The sequence below is a fragment of the Onychostoma macrolepis genome, chromosome 01 (assembly GCF_012432095.1).
Source record: "Onychostoma macrolepis isolate SWU-2019 chromosome 01, ASM1243209v1, whole genome shotgun sequence".
NCBI lineage: Eukaryota > Metazoa > Chordata > Actinopteri > Cypriniformes > Cyprinidae > Onychostoma > Onychostoma macrolepis.
In genome coordinates this window covers 25,820,140-25,846,740 of record NC_081155.1, presented here as the reverse complement: position 1 = coordinate 25,846,740, position 26,601 = coordinate 25,820,140, and the positions used below count along the sequence as shown (strand labels likewise).

Below are 26,601 nucleotides of genomic sequence, written 5' to 3'. Positions count from 1 at the left end.
GAGGATTTAAAACTCTGGTTTGGATACATCTTTTTAGGGTTTTTAGGTAAAACTATTTATGTGGTGGGGTAATATCTATTTACTGTAAATAAAATAAAATAATTAAAGTGGAATTAAAAATTGTCATTATTTACTCGGCCCTTGGTTTTCTGTCCTGTGAAGGAACAATTGAAATAGTCACTTTTTCCATGCAATTACAATGACTGAGGCTTTCAAGCTCCAAAAAATATCATCATAAAATTGGTCTTATGAAGCCATAGGCTGAATATCTTTGTGTATAAGAACCAGGAACAGACAAATGTAAAGGAATAGTACTCTCAAAAATGAAAATCTGTTAATTCATGTTCGATTTGTGTGTGTTACATAGAGAATTGTATGTTGTGTTTCACAAAAAAGTGTTTTATGAAATTGAAAACTGAGTCAAAGGCGTAATTAGCGTATGGTTTCGCAGATTTGGTGTTTGAGTGTCTGGTTTCAGAAATTGTGTGACAAGTAAAGATTTTGTGTGTTGGATCTTTTCAATAAATCAGCTGATTCCGTTCAAAATAGTAGATTGAATGTCGGTCTGATGACTGATCTGGTTCTGGAGTTCAACTCAATGAAAACTCAATTATCCGAGCACAGTGGTTTACAGCCCAGTGGCGGCGAAGGTTATCAGTGAATAATGACTTGAATCTGGGTCTGTTTCACACACAAAGGTTTTATGTGACTTCACAAGACAGAGTATAGCATGTTATGTCAAGTCAAGTCACCTTTATTTGTAAAGCGTTTTATACAATACAGATAGCTTTAAAGCAGCTTTACAGTATTAAACAGGAAAATAACAAAACCAATGATGCAAACATTTATAAAGTAAATCCAAGACTCTGCTGCTAAGTAGCTCTAAATAGGCAACAGTTTCATTACAGCTCCATTCAGTTCAGTACAGACAACAATTTATGGTGCTTTTGCATACATTTTCAAAATTGAACCCATATATAAAATAATGTCTGATGGTGAATGTCATGATGGTGAGTTAATAATGACATAATTTTTATTTTTGGATGAACAAATTCTTTGAGATGAGTGATTCCACTGGTCTTTTTTAAAGAATCATTATTAAAAGATCTCTTTTCATATCAAACATTTCTCTTTCTTTTTTCTTCCTTGTCCCTATCTATCAGCATTCCCTCTGTGTCTGTCTGACAGCCTCCAGCTTTGAAAGGAGCTAACTGTGCCCTGTAAAGAGGACAGTCAAAATGAGCTGAGAGTGCACCTATCTCTCTTTAATTGCATCTAAATCCCTTCATCTTCTGCTCTCTATCTCTTATAGAGATCATCTATAAGAGGCGTCATGCTCGAATCTTACATCACGCTCGCACAGACTCAGTGACGTAACACTGCCATCATCGGACAAGCTATAACATCATCACTCTGTTTCCTGGAAAAGTTGATGAATAATTCCTTCTTCTGAGTGACTTCTTAAACTCACATTTTTTCTTTTGTGTGTCACTGATTAATATCAATGACAAACTTGTGACTCCACATAGAGAAATCAATAAATCTACTCGGCATCCAGCACAGCCTACTGTGTGTGTGTGTGTGTCCACCACGTGCATTCAAACTACCCATCAATGAACGGGTTCAATTGATTAGAGATGTTCCACACAATACAAATCGGTAGATCCTCAACCAATCGTGAAAATGTGGAAACAAATGTGCCTATTCTCAATCAATAATTCCCAGCCAGGCACAGCACCTCTATGGAGAATTTACACAGCAGTCTACACACACCAGAATTTTATCAATGAATCTGCCTCTGCAGTATGCTGGGAAGGTTATTTTAATCTTTGATGATGAAACAGCTTTCTCAAGGGGAACATTAATTAAACATTTAAAAGTCTCTCACTCTCTTTTTCTTTTTTTCTTGCATAAGTAGTGGCCAGGCCTTTTCCTGAATCAACATATTGCTGTCAAACAAACATATTCCTAACATAGTTCTACTCCCTTACCCTAAATGTACCCTAAACATCAATAGCCTGTAAAATTCGAAATAAATAATTGGAATAATCAGAAGCCCTAAGCAGCTTCAACACAAAACCTAAAACCTTAAAGGAATATTATTACGCAAGTATCTTAATCCAAGGTCATGTTCTACTTGATGAAATCACAGGATCGCTGAGTCAAAATATGCACACCTCCATATATAGTAGGCAAAAAACAGTATGTGAAGAGATTAGTCAAAAAATCAGGTTATTTGTAAAACAGATGAAAAGCTATTTCTGGTGAGATTCTGAAATGCATATCTGATGGACACTTTCCTGTCCCATTAGGCCACAGGGGAGGATTTGTGAATGAAAGTGAAGCCACACATCTGACAACATGATGGATGTAGAATGTCCAAATTTAATTTATACTACACACATTCACATAGTATGCGATTTCAGAGGCAGCTCATGTTTTACTAAGATCACTTTTCATATTTCATATCTTTATAACTGAGCAACAGTTTGGGTAAGCTATTTGTCTATTAAACACAAGTTAAAAGTTAATAAGTTTAAATCTTCCCAAAACCTCCCTGTGTTGAAAACTGTTTGGGCTTTTGATTATGGAGGCAACTCTGCCATCATGTGGTAACAAAATAGAACAAACTTTTGTAGTCCTCCACTAAAAGACATGAGGACCAGGTTGTTTACCTCAGAGTGCAAAACTTTTGAAAAAACAAAGACTGGCATACATTTACAGGACAAGGTAATGAAATACCTTGCATCGGTCAGTATAAGATCCCTTTTTCTCAATTTGCACTTTATCTGAGCAAAATTGGTTCTATGCTGTCAAAATTTGTTCAATCCTTTTCCTCTCTTTCCACATAATTTGGAACAGATGTTCTTTGCCAATTAACAGTTTATGGAAATTGAGTAAACCCATTATGTTTCTTATTTACAGTGCTCATACCACTTTTTAAAATTGTATTATTTTATTACTAGATGTTCTTTTTAATTATTAATATTGATGTAGTTTATATTTTGTGCATCACTTTACATTTTTATAGTCTCATACTTTTATAACCATAATCTTTTTTATTTATAGTACTACTTATTCCTAATATCTTGTATTTTTAATATAGAGAAAATAATTCCCTTTGCATGATCAGATTGTTAAATATGTTTTTGCACATTTGACTTTGATACTTCATATTATACATTCTTTAGTGCATTAGTGTACATATTAACTGTGGTGTGTAAATTTTGTTATATTTTCTGTATTTTATTGTAATCATGGTGGCATTTTTCAGCAGCTCTTTTTTTCAGTAAAAAATACTAAGCTTTGAACTACACCATCCTGCTCACAAGTAAAGATGTGCATTTGACTTATAGATAAATAAATAAATACTGTTTAAGACGGTGTACTTACTGTTTTTATCAGGTAATGACCTGCTCATGCCTTATAAATATAGTGACTTAAAAACCATGGTGCAGTTTCACTCTACAGCTCTGAAAACAACGCACTGACAACACTGTAGCCTCTAATAATAATATTTTGTTACATAGGAGTTCAATAAAGTTCGTGTTTTTTAAAGTTACACATACTTTTCCCACAGTGCCCACACCATGGGCTCATATTTTTGGGGTCTCATGTGACAGATAGGTCCACCCTCATGAGGGGCTTCACTGACTCACATTGTTGCAATACAGTAGGTCCACGTACTCGCATGGGCTGGAGACGTAACATGTATAAACTGCCCACTGACCGGATCTGCTATTTAACAGGTGTAGCGGCAAGTGCAACAGTGTCGTTTTTAGATAGATCTAGTCCGGGACTATGCGCTCAGTCTGGGGTTTAATTGCCTTGGTGGCCACGGCAACTTTTTACTTGTATCTGCTGTCTGCGTTCCTGCCGCCGGGTCCGCGTGCCGCCCGACTTCGCGACGCTCAACCTCAACACACCGCCGATCATCCGCACGAGGAAGAACTCAGGTAGATTCATATCTTCGGTAGCCTGCTTTGTTTTGTGAGCAGTTATTCCTATTAATGCTATTGCGTGTAGCTGAATGAATTCTCTATTAACTGTCAAATGGTCTGTTAAACTTGTGTTTTAATAACACACAATTTTCCTTGCAACAGGTAAGCTAAACGTCTGAATATGTTATTTTAATAATCTTACATGTGGACACAACAAATGACAAAATGGGAAATTATTTCAGATAAACATAGCTACACATACATAATTAAAATAAATTGAATAAAATTTTATGGTGAAACTTGGTAGCTAGGCTATATATTTATGTTTCGTGGGCTACTTGCGATTCATGAATGAAAAGCTATTTTAATCGATTTTTTTTAAAATAATTACAAATATATATTTTAATATTATTAACATTACAAATATCTTATTAATAACCTAATCTGAATTCATAGTCTGTTGCTATTATGACATCCTTCATTAAAAATGTAGGCTTATCTGAATTATTTATTAAGTTATCAATGGCGTTGAAAGAGTTAATTATTAAGTTAACCTTGTAAATGTATCTATTTGATTGGGATTCAGTAACTTGATGTTTCTGTCATGTATTCAATTATTTAACTAAACTGTGATTTACATAGAATATTTGATGTGTTTACATTGCATGTTTGTCCCGGGGGCTTCTTGCCCAAGGTACAGGGGAATTTTACCCTATAGTGGAGCAAGATGGCCCTTTTCATAAATTTGTGCTATAACTGAACTGTAAAATGTTTCCAGTTTTTTTCCACTCATAATACATTTCCCCTAATAATATATTGGATGATGCATAGTCATCATATACATATTAAACTCATGCATGTTACAGTGTAGCATTGAGTTCACACTGTTTCTAAGAGAAGCATCTGCAGTACAGTTTATGACAGCGCTCCCCTTCACCTGTGGAACAACTCTCTCCCTCTTTTTATATTAGTTATCTCTATCTTCATTAATTTCACATTCTTCCATATTTGCCTGCATGTCTGTTTAACTCAGTATCGGTTTATTTATTATAATATACACCCTCATCTCAATTCTGAGAAGGAGTAATGGGAGAATAAGAAATAAAATTAGAGAGAAAGAGAGAGATGGAGAAAGAGAGAAGCTTTGGCAGTTATTCTCTGATGGTGGCAAACACTCTGTGCCCAGTGTGGGAAATGTCCAGATCATAGATGCTTCATGTAGTTCACATGCAAGCTACATCAAAACTCTTTTTCTTCTTTAATGTTTCATCTGTCCTCTCATGTCTCCTTGGCAGGCACCTAAAGGAACTGATCCTTAGTTAGTTCTTATTATGCATCTGATTCTCCAATGTTGTCTGCTTTGCATTTGTGTGACTGTATGCAATGAGTGAATTAAGGAGTCCCAGCCCTTGTAGATCCTGTAGTCTCTAACAGTAGTGTATATAGTACATATGTGTGCAACAATATTCAGTGTATCAGACTGACTAGAAAGTGAACAAAAGCCCTGGCACGTTCCACTATTAGGAAATATGTGAATATAGTACTGTTTAAAAGTTGTCACTTTTGATCAATTTAATACATCCTTGCTTTCTTTTAAAAGCATCCATCCATTTTCCAATCCGCTTGTCTTTTATAGACTCCAGGGGACACTGAAGCCTGTTATATAATTTTTTAATATAATTATGAATTAATTAAACTCCATTAATTATTACTTTGTCTGCTCTGAATGCAAATCAACATTAGCAGTCATGTCTCAGAATTGGAGCCTGGCAGAGGGCATGAGGTGACAGTTATAAGATCAGACAACTGCCTTCTGGAGTTTCTTGAAACCCCTTGAATTTGCTGAGATATATAGAGGAATATAGGAATATTAGGAGGAAGGAAAGAAATATCTGGAGGGTTCATATGTGACGTGTATGTCTGCCAAAGGATAGAGGTCTCAAAAGCCCTGTGTGCTTACGGTGTGTCACTTTCTGAAGCCATCCAGATATTTAGAATAACAAAAACAGTGGAAAGGACACTGGAGTTTCAAATTGGGTAACGGATCTGCTGTGTGTCTACCATCATCACATTCTGTCCAGAGATCTGACCTTTCCATAATGTCTTGTGACCTGTATGTCTTGGTTCATGTCTTGATTAGCTGACTCCTCTGTACCCTGGAGAATATCTGCTGATGAGGCTGACATGAAGTTTCTCACATGTTGTTCAGCAGTGATGGCAGAGACAGCTGTGCCCTGTGTACTGCTAGCTGTTTGAATCTTTTGGTGGGAATTCCCATGGTTATAAGAGAAGGGAAATTTTGTGTTGATATATGTGCATGTATCATGTTTTACAGTGGTATAGCCATAAATATCAGCTGTTTTAAGGAGAACAGGTTTAAGTAGTCTGAACATTTCAGGATTTTTCAAAAAAGAGTTTTGATTATTGACTGGTCAGTCTCGTCCACTGAAGGCTCTCATATTGTTGTACTTGTGAGAACATACTCAGTGTCCACTCAGCATGGAGCATATCACATGTTTATATTCGTCATACTGAATGTGAAATTAAAACCTCTGCTTTGGCACATGGGTGGGGAATACTGCCCCATTGCGTGCCCAAATTACCCCCTGGATGGCATTAAGGAGCTTAGATTACTCACAACTGCACAAGATGTGACTCATCTGCTGGTAAGAGCCCTGTGACCACCACACGAGAAATCCAATCTGTGGTACATCCACATATTTATTGATGATCATGTTAGGTGTGTTTAAAGATGTTTTAAACAGTCTGGCCATCGAGTACAGCCAAACCACACACTAGCGTATTTCCACAGCTGAGAGGCTATTTCCGTCCAGTTGGTGTATCATATTTCATTCCTTCACGCACGCTGAGGGCAGATTTCAGTCTTTCTGTCTCATCTCGTTGACAGGCTAGTGTCTTGATCAGGGGCCTTCAACCATTTTCAAGAATCCTTCAAGTGATTTCAAGTCTGTTGTGCACTTAAAAAATGCTAACCTAAAAATGGAAGTTACCTGGCTTTATTTAAGTAAAAAAAGGTTATTTAATAATACTGACCCTAAAGACATCAATTTATACCAATTACCAATTATTGATATAATTGTATGGTCATGTACTTTTTGATTTGTTATGCAATACATTAATACCTTTTAATATGTAAGGAACAATATACAGTAGATTATTAAAAATGTATCATTTACTCACCCTCATGCCATCCTAAACCTCCATTGTTTGGTTTTCAACATTTTTCAAATATTATCAGTATAACAGAAGAAACAAAGTCATGCAGGTTTAGAGCTATCATGAGGGTGAGTAAATGATGACATTTTTGGATGAACTTATCCCTTTAACTTCATCTTTGGTCAAAGTTAAAGCAATATTGTATTTGTTTAAAGAACATTTATTTTGTCAGACTTCCTGCGGTACCATCATGGTACCACCTTGTGGTCACATAACCTCACCCTTGTTGTTCTCTATTGTTCCATTAAAAAAACAAAAAACAAAAAAAAACTCCATGAATTAACTTCAGCCATTTAAATAGACTTTTTATTTAAGTCAAAAATGTTATTTAATATAACTGAATCAACCTAAACATTATTTTTTATCCTCAAACTACGTAGGTTAAATCATGTAGAAATAACTCTTTAAAGTAACAGTTGCCGGTCACCACAGCATTTCACCAGAGGGCAACAGCGAGCTTTTTCAGATCATTACCCAAGTGAAAAATAAATATACTAAAATGTGTTTGAAATACATTTATTTCAGCTAAGTATACAACAAATATATTTACATATTTATGTACTCAATAAAAATACCCTACACTTTACTTTTAGTATACTAAACTGGTTGAATTCTGTTAAATTGGAACAACTAATTTTGCACTTAATGCACTTTAATTGTGCGGAAGCAGTGCTGAAGTCCAACTAAAGATATACTGAAGTATATTTGATTGTGCTAAAGTGGAACTATTGCAAGTATACTTTAGGTACACTTAAATATCATGCATTTAATATTATTCAAAGATCATACAGTCCTCATCAATAGTGACATTAAAATACATTTTAGGCTTAATATTAATTCAATTAACAAAACCTCCGCACACCTGACGGCAATAAATAGGTGCGTAGGAAACAAAGACCAGCCAGGTCAAAAACTAAAAAATAAAGAAACAAATTAAATAGTGTGCGGGATTTGTTTCTTTATTTTTTAGGCTTAATATTAAGAAATGTGCATTGTGCACAAGTAGTACTCCAAATAAAGTTTAGCAGATTAAAATTTGTATATCAGTAAGTCTCAAGAAACATGTCAGTAAATATGTTAATTAGTGCTGTCAAACGATTAATCGTGATTAATCGCATTCAAAATAAAAGTTTTTGTTTGCATAATATATGTGTGTGTGTTCTATGTATATTAATTATGTATATATATGTACACACACATACAGTATATACAGTGGGTACGCAAAGTATTCAGACCCCCTTACATTTTTCACTCTTTGTTATATTGCAGCCATTTGCTAAAATCATTTAAGTTCATTTTTTTCCTCATTAATGTACACACAGCACCCCATATTGACAGAAAAACAAGAATTGTTTACATTTTTGCAGATTTATTAAAAAAGAAAAACTGAAATATCACATGGTCCTAAGTATTCAGACCCTTTGCTCAGTATTTAGTAGAAGCACCCTTTTGATCTAATACAGCCATGAGTCTTTTTGGGAAAGATGCAACAAGTTTTTCACACCTGGATTTGGGGATCCTCTGCCATTCCTCCTTGCAGATCCTCTCCAGTTCTGTCAGGTTGGATGGTAAACGTTGGTGGACAGCCATTTTTAGGTCTCTCCAGAGATGGTCAATTGGGTTTAAGTCAGGGCTCTGGCTGGGCCATTCAAGAACAGTCACGGAGTTGTTGTGAAGCCACTCCTTCGTTATTTTAGCTGTGTGCTTAGGGTCATTGTCTTGTTGGAAGGTAAACCTTCGGCCCAGTCTGAGGTCCTGAGCACTCTGGAGAAGGTTTTCGTCCAGGATATCCCTGTACTTGGCCGCATTCATCTTTCCCTCGATTGCAACCAGTCGTCCTGTCCCTGCAGCTGAAAAACACCCCCACAGCATGATGCTGCCACCACCATGCTTCACTGTTGGGACTGTATTGGACAGGTGATGAGCAGTGCCTGGTTTTCTCCACACATACCGCTTAGAATTAAGGCCAAAAAGTTCTATCTTGGTCTCATCAAAAGCGCTATATAAATGCTTCATTCATTCATTCATTCATCAGACCAGAGAATCTTATTCAGGTGTTTTTTAGCGAACTCCATGCAGGCTTTCATGTGTCTTGCACTGAGGAGAGGCTTCCGTCGGGCCACTCTGTCATAAAGCCCCGACTGGTGGAGGGCTGCAGTGATGGTTGACTTTCTACAACTTTCTCCCATCTCCCGACTGCATCTCTGGAGCTCAGCCACAGTGATCTTTGGGTTCTTCTTTACCTCTCTCACCAAGGCTCTTCTCCCCCGATAGCTCAGTTTGGCCGGACGGCCAGCTCTAGGAAGGGTTCTGGTCGTCCCAAACGTCTTCCATTTAAGGATTATGGAGGCCACTGTGCTCTTAGGAACCTTAAGTGCAGCAGAAATTTTTTTGTAACCTTGGCCAGATCTGTGCCTTGCCACAATTCTGTCTCTGAGCTCTTCAGGCAGTTCCTTTGACCTCATGATTCTCATTTGCTCTGACATGCACTGTGAGCTGTAAGGTCTTATATAGACAGGTGTGTGGCTTTCCTAATCAAGTCCAATCAGTATAATCAAACACAGCTGGACTCAAATGAAGGTGTAGAACCATCTCAAGGATGATCAGAAGAAATGGACAGCACCTGAGTTAAATATATGAGTGTCACAGCAAAGGGTCCGAATACTTAGGACCATGTGATATTTCAGTTTTCTTTTTAATAAATCTGCAAAATGTCAACAATTCTGTGTTTTTCGGTCAATATGGGGTGCTGTGTGTACATTAATGAGGAAAAAAATGAACTTAAATGATTTTAGCAAATGGCTGCAATATAACAAAGAGTGAAAAATTTAAGGGGGTCTGAATACTTTCCGTACCCACTGTATTTGGAAAATTTTTACAAGATATTTACATGTATATATTTATATTCATATAATTTATATTATTAACGTTTTTCTGAAATATATACATGCATCTGTGTGTATTTATTTATATATAATAAATATACACAGTGCACACACATATATAATGTAATCATAAACTTTTATTTTGGATGCAATTAATCGCAATTAATCGTTTGACAGCACTAATGTTAATATAATTTGAACAATATTTAGTATGAAATAAATGTATTTTAAATACATAACTTTTTACTAGGGTACACTCAGGTCATATAACTTAAGCCCACAGTATCCACTCAATCTATTGATTAAAACCCTCTTCCTCCTTCATAGCAGTCTCTGCTGGTTTTTGTAAAGGAAAGCAATGGGGTTGATAGGAAGAGGACAGCCACTCTCCAACCTGTTAGAAATTACAAGAGAAACTTGCAAGTTCAGTGCCATTATTTTACTGATTCCACAATGTCTTATATTTTCTCCAGGTTGAAGTTCCCGTCTGATCTGGACGAGTTGAGGGAACTAGCCGAGCTGCTGCAGTTCTATAAGACAGAACACACTGGATATGTGTTCATCCTCTTTTGCAGTGCCTACCTCTACAAGCAGTCCTTCGCCATTCCAGGCTCATCCTTTTTGGTTGGTAACAGAGCTCTACTCTGTGACACTATCAGTAGACCTGCTTGAAACCACCTCATTAGACTGAAATAAAAGCTTTATCACCAGTTTCTCTAAACACCATTTACATCATGTTTCCTTTCCTGGACATAATTTCGTAGAAATGTGCTTAATTGTATTGAATGTGCACTAGTTTTAAATCTTAAAAACTGTACATGCAACTAAAATATTATTGAAAGGTCACAAAGTGTAAAGAGAGTACACTTTCATCAAAGTTTCTTAACCATTTTAAAAAGTGCACTTTGTAATAATGTCAAATTAAGTTTCATTTTAAAGTACATTTTAATTATGTTTTAACAATGCTTTAAAGTATACTCATTCTGATGTGCTAACTAACATACACAGTACTAACGGTACTAAATTGCAGCTACATCATTATAAATAAGTAATAACAAATATTTTTAAATACATGACACAAGTGTCAACATGACATTAACCCTTAAATGCATACCTCGGGTCTTTAGCGACCCGGGAGATCATTCTCTACCATCTCCCTCCTTCATTTTTTAAAGTTAGACATCAACCTTCTTAGTATTCCTCAATCTATTCATAAACAATATAACAAGGAAAAAAAATATATATATATATATATATGTTTTCTGATTAATTTTTTGTAAAAAGTGTATAGGGTCGCTAGAGACCCGAGGTATGTAAATGTGTAAGTATTTTTTTTCCTGCGCAACTATATTTACATATCTGATGACTCAATAGGTGCAATGCACCTTTATTCCACTGTTTGATACACAATGGTGAGGTGAGGTTTCACTCATAATTACGGCAGGCATAAAAAAAAAGATTATCATCAGCAAAAATAGAACTGGTTTGAATGGCTTTACTGCAGAGCAATTACTGTATGCAATGAAATATAAATGTCACTGTCATTTGATGTTGGATGTGGTGAATAAGCTGCCAGTGATCAAAATATTGATTTATTAACTAAATTAACTGATTTTATTATTATTTTACAAACATTTCTGGGTTAAATCAGGCAGAAAGAGCTCCTTAGGGTAACAACTGCAGGTTACCACTTTTTAGTATAAAAATATGGAAATGGTACTTCTTTTTCACAAGTGATCTATATATATTGTATATTATATACACAAACAGTACAGTTATTTATATACAGTATGTGACTGTATGTAGCTGATGACCTTTACTGTCAATTTTTCTTGTCATGTCTAGAACATGCTGGCGGGGGCATTGTTTGGGCCGTGGCATGGACTCCTCATTGCCTGCACTTTGACTACTGTGGGTTCCACCAACTGCTACCTGCTGTCCCGTACATTTGGCAAACGCCACATCATCAGGCTCTTCCCTGAGAAGGTGGCGATGCTGCAGAGAATGGTGGGTCACCTCTGGGTGTTTAGCACATGATAGAAGGATTTTTCATTAATGAATGTTCTAAAAATAGTCAGTGAATACATGTGTGACTTTGCATTTTGTTTGTTTATACTGTGCATCGAAATTCTAAAGAATAGCAGAGTCCACAGCACAACTACAACACAGACAATAACAACACAGAGTAACAATATAGAACTATTTAGTTATTTTTTCCTGCTGATGATCAATCCTCAATCCATTTGTAATGATTTAGAGCTCAAGCATTTATAGTGGCCAACAACGTATTTGCAGTACATTAGTGCCTCAGTGTGGATGCTAAATATAGTTATAGTTCTTGCTGTCATTACAGTTATTGTTCTTGGTGTGAACAGGCCTTAATATAAAAAGGTTTATTCAAGTGTGCTTCTAGAGTACGTCTTTTAAACTACAATATGATAGCATACTTTCAGTCTACTGTTTATCTACTTATCAGAGGTATACTATACTTTTTGTACACAGTATAAACAGATAAACATTTGGCTGATTAATTTCTTTCAAGGTAAACTATAAAATGTTGAGAACATTTAAAGAAAGTTGCAACATAAAAACTATTAAACTATCTGTTAAAGCTGCAGTCTGTAACTTTTTTTGGTTAAAAATGTTCCGAAATCAATATTTGAACAAGTACATAACCAGCCAGTGTTCAAAACTATTGCACTTTAGCCCGATTCACAAGGGTTAGCTTATAATAATGTTTTCTAATTTGAGTCGTACGGGTAGGTTTTCGCGGGATTACCTACAAGATTTGTATTTTAAAGAAAACCAGTTCGAAGGGAGCATAGTTTGCTTTTTGGGTTAAAAGAATTTCTTGGTATGAAATGGTATGACAATTAGATATTAGACTGTACAGAAATTGAAATCTACACGCTAATACACACTATACTCATAATGCTGATGTGGTTAACATTAATAATTTGAGAATAAAGTATAACAATAATAATAATTTGCACGGTTTGATGTGATATGAACTAACCGATCGTTAGATTTAATCACCACTGGTAGTGCAATTTATTGTAATGCTTTTTTCCTCAGTTGGTCAGAACAAGCATGGCAGACTTGTTACTTACTTAAACGTACTTACATACTCCTCAAAACATTAGATTCATCCGCGCTGCAGCCACGCCAGAGTACAACCTACGCAATGAATATAATTCTGCAAGTAACTGCAATTCCAGGTTTTCAAACAGAGATGGCGACAAAGAGGCAAAACTTACGGACTGCAGCTTTAATTAGTTTAGTATACTTATACTTTTATAAACTAGTGGGATAGATGCATATAACTAGTAAACTAGCATTATAACAGAATACATTCACCTGTAGTTCACAGTATATTTACAATACAGGAAAAACTTGTACTCAAAGTTTACTTCTATTATGCTTAAAGTACACTAAAGAGTATACTTTTATAAACTAAAAGAGTATACATTTATTAACTAAAAAGTGGGCCAATTTACTTCCAAAGTAGTATTGAAACAGTACACTTAAAAGTCTGCTAAATAAATAAGTAGCATGCTACTATATTGATTTTAATATACATAATACATAAAGTACTGTATACTTGGAAAATATATTTGAACTTAAGTTTACCAAATAAAAATTTTGGCAACCTTGATCAAAATCATTATTTTCATTTGTTACAGAACTTATGAGTTGAAACATAATGCAACATGAGCACATGATGAATCTCTCTCTGTTAGGTGGAAGAGAACAGGAGTAGTTTGTTCTTCTTCTTGCTCTTTCTGCGGTTCTTTCCCATGACACCAAACTGGTTTCTGAATATCACCTCTCCAATCCTCAACATCCCCATCCCTATATTCTTTTTTTCCATCCTCATTGGTGAGCTTACAGTACATCTTCAGTTATACATTCATGTACTTTTTATGTTAATGGTGTACTTACAATCCACTGCAATTCTACACTGTTTTTTTCTACATTTTCTTAATGATTTCATTTTGACTTTCTACAAAGGGTTAGTTAACCCAAAATTGAAAATTAGCCCATGTTTTACTCACCCTCAAACCATCCTAAGTGTATATGACTTTCTTCTTTCAGACGAATCCAGTCGGAGTTATAATAAAACTTTTCCTTGCTCTTCCAAGCGTTAGAATAGGAGTAGGCGGGTGTTTTGTTGAACAGTCCAAAAGTAGTCAGATAAAGCGAATAAAGGTCTTTTTTTGTGAATAAAGGCCATACGAGCAAGCCGTTCCGGTGGATGACGTGGGACGTATGTGTCACTCGCACATGTATGACAGTCAGCAGAAGTGAGAAAAAAGTGTTTATAACATTTTAAATATGGATATTTTTCTTACAAAAATGCATCGATTTGCTACAGGAAGCCTTTATTCACCCCCCAGAGCCATGAGAGGCATGTTTTATTATGCATCCGTGCGCTTTATTTGCCTACTTTTGGACTGTTGAACAAAAACACCCGACTACTCCCATTCTAATACTTGGAAGAGGCAGGATCATTTTTAATATACCTCCAATTGGATTCGTCTGAAAGAAGGAAGTCATATACACCTAGGATGCCTTGAGGGTGAGTAAAACATGGGCTAATTTTCATTTTTGGGTGAACTAACCCTTCTATAGTTTTTAGGTGGCCAGACTCTGAACAATTATTAAGTAAAAATACTGCTTCTGGAGAAAAACAACCCTCATGATCTTAAATGCTTATTTTCTCCCCAGGTCTAATCCCTTATAATTTTATCTGTGTCCATACGGGTGCCATCTTGTCTGAGATCCAATCTTTGGACGAAATCTTTTCTTGGAGGACCCTGTTTCAGCTCCTGTTGATCGCATGTGTGGCTCTGCTTCCTGGAGCTCTGATACGCCGCTATAGTCAGGCACACCTCAAACTTGACGGCCTGGAACCCAATGGACACCCAAAGGTCCTGAATGATCGGAAGACTAGATGAACCAAAGACACACAGAAGAGGAGACTGTAGTCTGTTAATATGGGACTGAACATTGGTCTGGAGTCACAGCTGAGGATTTGGTTATGAATGTCTGAATGCAGAGTGGAACTGACATGGACAGAAATAGAAAATAATAATTACCAAATGTCTATAATGAAGATAAAGTGCAAAGGAAGAGACTATTAATGTCTTAAAAGAGAACACACTCAGATTGCTGATGTTACATATATAACACGGACATTGCCTCATTATATAGGAAAAAGGAATCTGACGGCCTAGCCTTTAAGTTTTTTTTATTGAAGCCAAAAATATTTATTTATGTTTTCAAATGTTGTTTAGTGACCGTTGTAGCTTTATGTGTGTTTATGGCTTTATTTAATTGTGGAAACAAAATTCCATATGTTTTTTGAGTGTTTATACATTTTACCAAAATAGAACTAATGATTAGTTACTTTCCCCCTAAATGTACACAGATAAAATAGTAACCTAAAATGATCACATCTAATTATCTGGTTTTATTCAAGTCAAAAAGATTATTTAATATTGCTCAATTAACCTAAATACATTAATTTATAAAAATTTGAATGGATTAAAACATGTAAATAGCTCTAAGGTAACAAAAGCAGATTACCACTCATTTTCCACTTTGTGAATTTTCTGCTCAAGTTCTGCACATAAAAAAAATAATTTCTTACATAAAAATATTTTTATTTAATAGTACTAGTTTTACTTATACTGTATTCAACTTTATTTAACTTAAAAAGAGGCGGAGCCATTTGTAACTTGAATTTCGAGGCTTGCCATGTCATTTTTGTAGTTTTTCAATTTCTACACTTGTTATTCTTCTTGTTATTACCTATACCAGCTAATGAATCAGAGGATTTGCAAATTCACAAAAAATTGCTTCTGCACTGAAAAATAAGGTGCATACCACTAAAGTGATTTGTAAAGATTATTAGATATTATTATATTCATTATCCTCAAGCGTCCTACTATCAGGGTGTTCTTTTATTTGCAAGTTAGTGTCATGCCTTAAATATAGACTTGTGCACTGATCATTTACACGATGGCCTAAATATTTTGGAGTTACACAGTACAGTCAGAGATTGATGACTTTGTCATATATACAACTTATTTTGTTATACTTGCACATGTGCATTCATCTCTAACAACAAAAAATGCACACTACTAATGACCTGTTTTAGACAGATGGCAGTATTAATGCAGTGTATTTAAATTTACATTATAAAATGGCACTGTAAATATATCTCATCCATTCAGCTTCAGATGCAGCTTAAACTTTACACATTTGTACTAATCATTAGTTTGTGGTTGACTGTGCCATGAATGTATCAATTATCAGCATGTCACAGAAGCTGTAAATTCTAGTGCTGTTTCTGTGGTGGATATATGTATCCTTTAAAAAACAAAAACAAAGAATTTCCATTGCAATTTCATTGTATCTACAGGTGCTAATTGATTAAGTAATTACTGCATTACAGTAGCTGTCCTGTTTTAAGCCATTTATGGAAAGATAAATCAATGTCTTAATGTTTACATAAGTTAAGGTTTAGTTTTTGTATTAAAAACTGCTGGTTTTAATTCTGTTATAACCAAGTTATAACTGCTGTTTCATGCAGTTTAAATTCAAAAATAAAAACATTTGAAACCATTTAACATCTTATTGTAACCTATATGTTAAATTATGTGAAATGGATGTATACATGGTAAAATTGCTGAAATGAGTGATATAATTATACCATATTGGCAGCTGAAAGCATAATAAAATTAGCCAAACTATTTCTATAGAGTTCTATGGGTGCATATTTTATGCTGATCTACTTATATGTAAAAATGCATGTTAGTATAAGTGCAGGATAAGAATATTGTGATATTCTATTAATATAGTATAGATTCAGATTATTCCTATAATATTCCAACAGAAATCAAGGTTTCACTTCAGCATCTTGTGGAAGCCAGTTTCTGCCATGGGATTAAAAAAAATTAAGGTAATTGCGACTTTTTATCTCATACTTCAGACATTGTTTGAGATAAAAAATAAATTAATTAAAAAGTAATTGCATAAACTTGCAATTCTGATAAGTCAGAACTGTGAGATAAAAAGTTGAAATTATCTACGCAAAATTGCAAAAAAGTCTGAATTCTTAAGTCTTTCTTCATGTTTTCGAGGAAAACAAGAGCCAAAAGTGTGAGATATAAACTTACAGTATAATTGTGGTAAGAAATTATGAATTGTGAGATAAAAATGATAAATTGTCTTTTTTTGTGGCGGAAACAAGCTTCCACAGAATCTATAAGCTATTGATGACACAAGTATTGATACAAAGATGAAGAAAAAAAACAACAACATTGTTTTAAAGGCTCTTTATTGCTCATATCCATGTGAAGGGTAGTGTGACCCTTCCAGAAAACATAAAACAGATGTGTATTCATGATTGTTCACTCACACTCCTGTTGTCCCCAACTCACCCAGACTTGGCTAGAGCCCATAGTATACCAATGGAATATGTCCCCCTTTTGCCCAGATCTGAAATTAGTTTTTTTGCCCATTTTTACATTGCTTGACATCATTATAAGAGTTGATTAGATAAGGGATAGGCTTATCAAACACCCAGAAGTATACACGGTACAAGTGATCAATAAAGACATTTTGAACATGGTAGAATGTGAAGAGAAACAGACACAGAGACAGCTGCACAAGTAATACGGCAAAGACTAGGTTTCATGTACATGTTGTCAGCTTGACATCCTTCCAATTTGACATTTGACAAAATTTTACTACAGAAACCCAAACTGAAAGGATCAAATTCAATTGTGTCTAATATTATTACGCTAACATTCAGCAGTAAACTCGAGGAGATTACTCCTATAATAAAACCTCAAAAATATGCTGTTAGAACATCCAAAACTGACTTGTTATTGGCCATCTCATCAGATATGACCTCTAAAACAGAAAAATTACAGAGCTACTTGTTACAGAGTGATATAAAGATAACGTTCTAAATACAGGTTGAAGAACACTGCATATGGTTGGATTAAGCTGTATTCTTAGCCACTATATATCTGTCAAGACAATTATTTCAGTTTAAACAAAGTACTGTCAACCCAAATGTTCAGTTGCCCAAGAGTTGTATTGACCTCAAGAGCTCATCTGAGTCAAACCATAAAGCAACAATCAGTTTCTGAAACCTCTTTCGCAAGAACAAGCAGGCCAAGTTGGTGCCTTGCGCTAACCCTTTTTTTCTTCTTGTTCTTTTATTTAGAAAAATAAAAAATGCTCTAAGTTTGAGAGCTTTACAAGGTATACAAAATATGCAAAAGGGAGAAAAGATCAGATTGAGGTACCCTGTTCTTGAGGTAGAACGGTATATTGTACTGATTCACACAAAGCTGCGTGGACTTTCAATATATCATTTTCATGTCTCAATCATGGTTGTATCAGTTGCTTTATATCAATGTTACGTTCTGTGACTGTACAGTACTGCAATGCTGGCTGTTTGCATTTGATCAGTCAAGAAACACTAAAAACCAATATTTTTGAACTGTCACCTATATACAGTACATACATTTTTATTTATTCCATTAGCCTTTTGGATGTGCAACATTAAAAGGCTTAATGACGTCATCCCTCACCAATCACATCACATTTATATATTTCGAAAAAAAATGGGACGTCTTTACAAACAATTAAAAAAAAAAAAACACTTTGTCTTGGCTTTGCTATTCTCTTGTCAAAAATGCATGTGTAGACTTTTATGTTGTCTCGGTCTATGCATACATTCCCTAATGCAAACACACTTGTGTGCACTCATCTTAGCACGTGAAATCAGAGGGGGAGAAATTATGTTTGCTACACAGAAAGTACATGTTTGCAGAAGGCATTTGCATCATATACATTCACGAGTGTCAGGAAGACCTCAAGGACTCCCATGAGCTTCCGTTACAGGACCTACAGACAAGGTGCATGCACACTACCATTCAAAAGTTTAGGCTTGTAAGATTTTTTTAATCTTCTGTAATATTCTGAAATATTAGAATTTAAAATAACTGTTTTCTATGTGAATATACTTTAAAAAGCAATTTATTTCTGTGATGCAAAGCTGAATTTACAGCATCATTACTCCAGTCTTCAATGTCTCATGATCCTTCAGAAATCAGTTTAATGTGCTGATTTGCCACTCAAGAAACATTTCTTATTATAATCAATGTTGAAAAAACAAATATCAAGTACTGCTTCATATTTTGGGGAAACCATGATACTTCTTTTCAGGATTCTTCTTTTAAAACCGATAAATAAATTTTAAAATAGAAATATTTTGCAATATTATAAATGTCTTTACGGTCACTTTTGATAAATATAATGCACCCTTGCAGAATAGAAAATATCAAAATCATACTGACCGCAAACTTTAGAACAGTAGTGTAAGGTGTAATATGTGGGGAGTACAGGATATCAACAATAGATTCCCAAAGACGATCTAGATCTACCTCTCTTTAGGGACTGTATTTTATTTTTATTTTTTTAAAGTTGGCACACAGGCAGCTCTTATTTTGTGTGACGAATAAGTCGGGAACAGGGAAACATTTAATAAAAAGAAATATAATTAAAAAGAGAAAAGAGAACAGAGCAGCAAGCAGAGGAGAAATGCTCAGACTCAGCAGTGGAAAAGAGGAACTGGAAGTGAAATGCTGGCACACAGCAAGCACTCTTTTACATGTACGTTCCTTTGTAACATCACTTAATGCTTTTAGTTACCATGCTGTACTAATTAGTTACTAGAAAACGTCAACAAACAAATCTAATTACTCACATTAAATAGCCTGAAACGAGATTCCAAAGAAAATTCTGTTGAATAAACCTAAAGAATTGTTTTTAGAATCTTATTAACATATTGCTGTGCAATTTATTATATCTCCTAATAAATTAGTAGATCTAATGCACAACTAGACCTGCAAGTCCCTATAAAATCTACCTGCAGTGTGCATTCACCTCATCCAGCAGTCTACTTCACAGTGCACAAATCCTCACATCAGCTTAATCAGTAACAAAAAGAGCTCAATATGAAATATCAGGTCCATGGTCATAAAAAGATCTCTGACCTGATAACGCTCTCAATCATCCTCATTCATATCCGCATGACCAAATGTTTTTGTGCTTTAAGTTCTTTGGTTGTTTTAAACTGCTGGTCCTCTTCGTCAGCTTCTGTCTCTCTCTGTTTCCCGCTCTGTCTCACTCTCCCTTTGTCTATTTCTTGAATTCTTTCTTGAATTTCGATTTGTCCTCGCATGAGCTACATTCATTAGCTGCTGCTTGCAGGCGTCCGCTGATCATTTTGATGGTTGTGAGGGTGTTGGCACCGTTTGCTGGTGTTTCCGCTCTTGCTGTTTGACCTGTTGAACAATCTCCCTTATCTTGCGCTGGGCAGTCTGCAAACAAACACACCGTAGACAAAAGGTGACTGGGGTGCACACGCAAATACAATATTTACATCAATAGATAATATTTTAAGAACCTGAACAAATCATATGTAATCCTAAATAACAAGCCTCTGGATACAGTCTGGTCCAAACCTTTCTTTCATTCAAGCCTCATTCAAAACTGGTTAATGTTGACAATGAGAGTGAGCAGTCTAGAACAGAAAAGTCAAAAGTACCAGTACTGTAGTAACAAGCTGATACCAAGATTGGAAAAAAAAAAGGACAAATCTCATGAATAATAAATAAGGTTGAACTTGCTTTGTCAAACAAAATCCAGGACCTGTCAATAGTGTAAAAGAATTAATATTCATCAGATAATTTTCTACGTGAACTTAGGAACTACTGGTCACAAAAGCAAACACAGTGAGCAGTATAACCAAGCCAGTTTCAACAACACTGCACTTAAAGGGATAGTTCACCCAAAAATGAAAATTCTGTCATTAATTACTCACCCTCATGTCATTCCAAACCTGTAAGACCTTCGTTCATCTTCAGAACATAAGTTGAGATATTTTTGATGAAATTCGAGAGCTTTCTGACCCTCCCATAGACAGCAACACAACTGACACGTTCAAGACCCAGAAAGGTAGTAAGGACATCATTAAAACAGTCCATGTGACATCAGTGGTTCAACTGTAATTTTATGAAGCTATGAAAACTAAAATAACGACTTTATTCAACAATTCTTCTCTTCCGTGTCAGTTTTCACCGTGCGTTCATGACAGTACCCTCTCATAGCTTTACGGTAACATTACGGTTGAACCACTGATCACATCCTTACTGCATTTCTGGGCCTTGAACGTGTCAGTTGCATATGCAGGGTCAGAAAGCTCAAGTCTGTTGAGAAGACTTGGATTATACAGCTTGATTCATATGGATTTTTTTTTTACAGTGTCTTTATGAACTTCTTAAAACCTAAATTTGGTTGCGTAGACTTTCAATGGATGGACAAAAATGAGAGAAAATGAAAAATATCTCAATTTGTTTTGAAGACGAATTAAAAGTGTTATGGTTTGGAATGACATGAGGGTGAGTTACAGGTTAAAATGGGTAGGAATATGTCTTTCTACCTGAAGTAACAACTGTGACAATTGTAAGTTACCACTATTTTCAGAGGTGACCTGGTATGACCCTGGTGTTTTAAATTAAATTCAAATAAAACACAAAGAGTTTAAAGGCTGGAAAAATGTCAAAATCATACCTGACTGGCAAAGAAATGTCCAATTATCTTCACAAACACTTCATCATTCTCATCTGGTGTCTGGTCCCGTGGTACAATGACCTCAGCACTGGAGAGATTCTGCAGCTCATTGACCTGTGGTTGGTAAGAGGTCAGAGGTCACACAAACAGATTGCATTTAGAACTGGAATTAACACTGCAATCACAAGTGAGAAGTGCTCTATGACTCCTAAGTGTTGCCCAAATGCACTCCTAAGTGTTACTTAAATGTAGTCAATGTAAGTGACTAAAATGACTCATTTTATTTAACCAGTTTGTGGTGAGATTCAAATTCGGAAGCATTTGAAAGCAATTTTTCTGACTTTGTGTGTTTATTTTTATTTTCACAAAGTAACATTTTCAGTGACAGTTCCTTCAAAATCTGATCTCAAGTGTTGTGTTACTACCAGGACACAGAACAATCTGACTCAGTTGACTTGTGTGTGTTTACACGAGGTTTTAACATGTGTCTTTGGTGATCCAATCACATGTACACAAAGCACACATACCGTTTTGCCACCCTTCCCGATGACTCGTCCGGCGGCGGTCGAAGGCACTTTTATATGTGCCTCTAACTTCACTTCTTCCTTAGCAGTGAAAAAATTCTCCTCTTTCAACTTTCCATATATCCTCCCCTGTGCCTACAGCCACACACATACACAGATGAGTAAAGGAGAAATGAGGGATGAATATAGAGATCAATGTAAAACACCCTGGGTCCTGCCTAATGGTATTTGTACCCTAAAGATAAGGAGCCTAAATGACAGAATGATGGCTTTTACCTTGAACTGAGCCTCTGGGGGTCCAGTGATAATGACCATCCTCTCAGGATCATCAGGATTGTCTGGTGCAGCAATCTGCAGGGACACAAAACACCACTTTTTTTCCCCCCGTTCTGTCTTGACTTTGAGTACAAAAGACCACTTAAACGGCTACAAGTGTGCAGTCATACCTTAATACACAGGGGAAAAAAATGGTAACCTAAAAATTGATCTAAAAATCTAAATGAAGTGGTTTTATTCAAGTCTCAATGAACCAACCTATATGTACATCAATATATATAGCAGCAAAACTAAATTTTACAGGTTAATGCCAGTTAGAAATAGCTCTTTAAATGTAACAATTGCAGGTCATCACTTTTTACAGCGTGTACAGCTCAAGTCTACATTATACAACACACTTTTGCTGGAAAACAAATGAACACAATTCAAAATATTACTGATTGTTTTCCATTTACTTTTTTATAATCACGTCATAATTTAGATGAAACCACAGCTGTCAATCAGCTAAATAATGTTCAAAACAAAAACACATTTACATAAACAAATGTAAGATTTAGAGACAATGCAGCACTGGTGAAACCAATAGTTCCATCAGATGGCTCAAAACTGTAGAAAACATCAAGGTTTTCTTAGTCCTGAATACCAAGCAACAATCTTGTCCAAACCATTCTTTCATTCAAGCTTCATTCAAAACTGGTTAATGTTTGCAATGAGAGAGTGAACTGCAATGGGAAACAGAAGTATCTCACTTTTATTGAGGCTCCAGCGTAGTGTGCCAGCTCTTTAATGTGTTGCCCTTTCTTCCCGATGAGAGCTCCTACTGCTGGAGTGGGGATGAAGAGGAAGACCACTTCCTGTTCAGCAGTCTGAAACACACACAGACAGCCTTGACTCCTGCTAGTCAAGTTTAGACAGACAGACAGACAGATGATAGACAGACAGATGGACAGATAGATGGACAGACAGATAGATGGACAGACGGACGGACGGACGGACGGACGGACGGACGGACGGACGGACGGACGGACGGACGGACGGACGGACGGACGGACGGACGGACAGACAGACAGACAGACAGACAGACAGACAGACAGACAGACAGACAGATAGATAGATAGATAGAGTGCTTTTTATGATACGGATTTCTTCAGCAACTTTACAGTACACCATTAGCTTCACAAAATTGATTCAGAATTCAATGATCTATTTCAACAATAAATCCGGTAAATTAAATTATAAAATCCTGTTTTGTTTATTTATAAATTATGATACCTAATGCATTAACTAAGCTTGACACATTGAATCGCTGAATCAAAGTTAATTTATAATTCGTAACTTTTTCCATTTTTAAGTTCATCATTTACATATAATGAAATATCTATAAATTAAAGGGTCATGAGTGGTCAAGGAGGCACTGCATTTAAAAAAAATATTATTTAATAATGTTTCCTGAGGTGCATGTATAATCTTAGTATGTTTTTTTTTCCCATCAAAAATTGTATTAATGGTAATTTTCTACCCTGGATAGATGGGTAGAAAAGGATAATTCATATTTTAAAGTGGGAAGTTTTAAGCTTTAAAATTTGCATGTAAATCTTGTGTATTTTTTTGTTAAACAACCTCTCGTATGTATAAATATAAAGAACATTTAGATTCTCCATTTCATGATTCTTTTTTAATATCATCCAATGATTTTGGCAATACGCCATGTATCAACATGTTTGCGAAATACATGCAGAAAAATTGTATGTATTATTAAAAACTATATTTACAACATTTATATGGATTTTACTGAATTCATTTTCATTCTACATGCTTAATTTCAAATTCAAATTATTACCACAATTCAAAATCATGAACGTTTTTAATATTCTGAATTTCTGAATGGCTCAGAACCCTGCAACCTAAAAAAAGAGGCAGATGAATGTGCTACAAAATGGTTTATAATACATATAATTAAAAAGCTTCTTATGAGCTTAAGACTGTCATGATATACAGCAGTGTGCAGATTTATGGAAAATTATAATGAGAGATGTATACTGACATACACATAAAATAACAAGTACTCACTGCTTGCTGAAGAGATAATGCTCCGGAGGAGGGAACCCCATACATACCACCCAATACTGATGGGGGGCCCTACAGTGGCAAACATACACATGGAGGATGTGGTGAGACCAATATAACACAAAATTTTAAAGCAAATAGATGGTTATTTAAGAGATAATACAGACTAAGATGAAAGACGACTATCTCTCACAATCCCAAAAGAGATCACACATTCTTTTTTCAAGTCATTGACAGCTCAGTGTCATGATATACACATGCACATCCTGATGCTCACCAGCAGGGGGCTGTAGTTGGCTGGGGCAGACAGAGATCCACGCACACCAGAGGCTGGAGGGAGAACAGACAAGCCAGAGGAGAAGATCCCCAATGCGCTCAGGTTTAGACCTGACATCATGTTAGTCTGCTGCTGAAACCAGAGATGGAGAGGGATGTGAATCTGAGAGTACAAGTGAGACTTTATGCAAAGCGTGGAATGTTCAATAAGTCAAACAGTTACTGAATCAGCAAATTAAATGGATTAAACGAATGCAGTTCTACTGAGTTAATGCCAATTCACATCCACACTCTGCCTGATAATCACTGTCTGTCCAGGCAAAACAAGTTCTGCTTTACTAAGATTAAAGAAACAGGATTAAAGCCACTGTTAAACCCAAACACTGTGTGAGAACAGTTAAAGGGCATGTTTGGTGTTTGTCAGTCCGTATTACATTGTTCTCTGCAATACTGATTCAGATCAATTGTGAGTGTATAAGTCTACTGATGGACAATTCTATATTTACGTAGACTGCTATATGTATGTCATTGCTGTTCATGGGAACATGCCGACATATTCATTTCTCAAGTTAAAAAGATTAACTGGCCTTGGAGGAAATGAGTAATTTTATAATAATAAACCTTTTGATAGATGACTACAAGTTGACCTATTTTTTTTCCTGATTTAACCCATAAAAAAAATTAGTTCAATTATAAATAAATTTAAGTATTTAGGTTAACGTATTTAGGTTGATTAAACAAAATTAAATACAAATTTAGACTTAAAACCAGTTAACTAAGCAAGTTAACCATTTTTTCCCCCAATGTACCTAAATATGTTCATATAAATTGGAGATTAAAATTTGCATTAATTATAATATATAAACTATTATTGTAAAAAAGAAAAAAAAGTCAGAGCTTAATGGCAGAAGCTTTACTTTAACAAGACAACTCTACAAGTAATATACGATAGTCAATTATTCAATAATTAATAATAATAATCAATAATTCAGTAAACTAATAACTTCAATATTTCACGTCCTTGAATTCATTCATCTGGTAAGTTCTAACAAACCTTTTGTTGCTGTAGTTCAAGAGTTCTGAAATTCTTTTTCAGTACATCACTAAACACTACTTGTTCAGAGCATCTTCTGAAAAGGTACGGTATGTACATTCAATCCTCTGAAATGGCGCAGTATATTTTTTGCATCTTGGTAGATCTGTTTTCTTAAAACTGGATCCTGATTTACCAAAGTTTTAGAATATGTCACAATACACAAAAGAAAGGGGACTCTGGGTGGTTGTTTGACTGCATTCAATCGCAGGACAAGTTTGGAGGGAAAAAAAAGGTATTTTTCTACAACCAATGAACTTTTATAATTACACATTTTTTAAAATAAAATACCCAATCCTTCTTAAAATACAGGCTTAAAGTTCTGTAAACATGGGCTTTTACTTTTGACAGCAACTCAAAATATTTTCATAGAGGGCAAACTTCCACATAACTGCACAGAGGTCAGTTCAGGTCAGTTTGGAGCACATGTCCATGTACATTCATAATTCTCCACTTTTTATCTTTAAATAGGGCCGTCAATAGATAAAATAATTAATGGTGATGCAAATTTGGTCAAAGTGATATTTCAGCTTTCAGTTTTGCTAATGATAAATTCTTCTGTTAAACGTCCCATCTGGATTCAGTTTGCAAGTAAAGGCTTCCTTTATCATTTACCAACAAACAAGAATAATGTTGTAGGATTA

General features: G+C 35.3%; 2 protein-coding genes across 3 annotated transcripts in view; one reads left to right on the top strand and one right to left on the bottom strand.

Annotated features, from left to right (window-relative positions):
- The first annotated feature begins 3,668 nt into the window (after window positions 1–3,668).
- Window positions 3,669–16,827, top strand: tmem41ab (transmembrane protein 41ab). The gene is made up of 5 exons (XM_058775925.1): window positions 3,669–3,956; window positions 10,537–10,687; window positions 11,909–12,070; window positions 13,804–13,942; window positions 14,792–16,827. Exons 1-5 carry the CDS (start codon window positions 3,802–3,804, stop codon window positions 15,019–15,021), a joined length of 837 nt encoding a protein of 278 aa, XP_058631908.1. The 5' UTR covers window positions 3,669–3,801; the 3' UTR covers window positions 15,022–16,827.
- A 562-nt stretch (window positions 16,828–17,389) lies between these two features.
- igf2bp2b (insulin-like growth factor 2 mRNA binding protein 2b) overlaps window positions 17,390–26,601 on the bottom strand; it is a 35,860-nt gene continuing 26,648 nt past the window's right edge. The window contains exons 7-13 of one of the 2 annotated variants that reach the window (XM_058775903.1): window positions 24,866–24,997; window positions 24,592–24,660; window positions 23,271–23,387; window positions 22,522–22,596; window positions 22,249–22,380; window positions 21,722–21,835; window positions 17,390–20,469 (exon numbers count right to left, since the gene is read on the bottom strand). In XM_058775903.1, the coding sequence (XP_058631886.1) occupies window positions 20,371–20,469; window positions 21,722–21,835; window positions 22,249–22,380; window positions 22,522–22,596; window positions 23,271–23,387; window positions 24,592–24,660; window positions 24,866–24,997 (738 nt within the window). In that variant the 3' untranslated portion in view covers window positions 17,390–20,370. The remainder of the gene's footprint in view (window positions 20,470–21,721; window positions 21,836–22,248; window positions 22,381–22,521; window positions 22,597–23,270; window positions 23,388–24,591; window positions 24,661–24,865; window positions 24,998–26,601) is intronic. The other variant, XM_058775912.1, reaches the window with a different exon arrangement.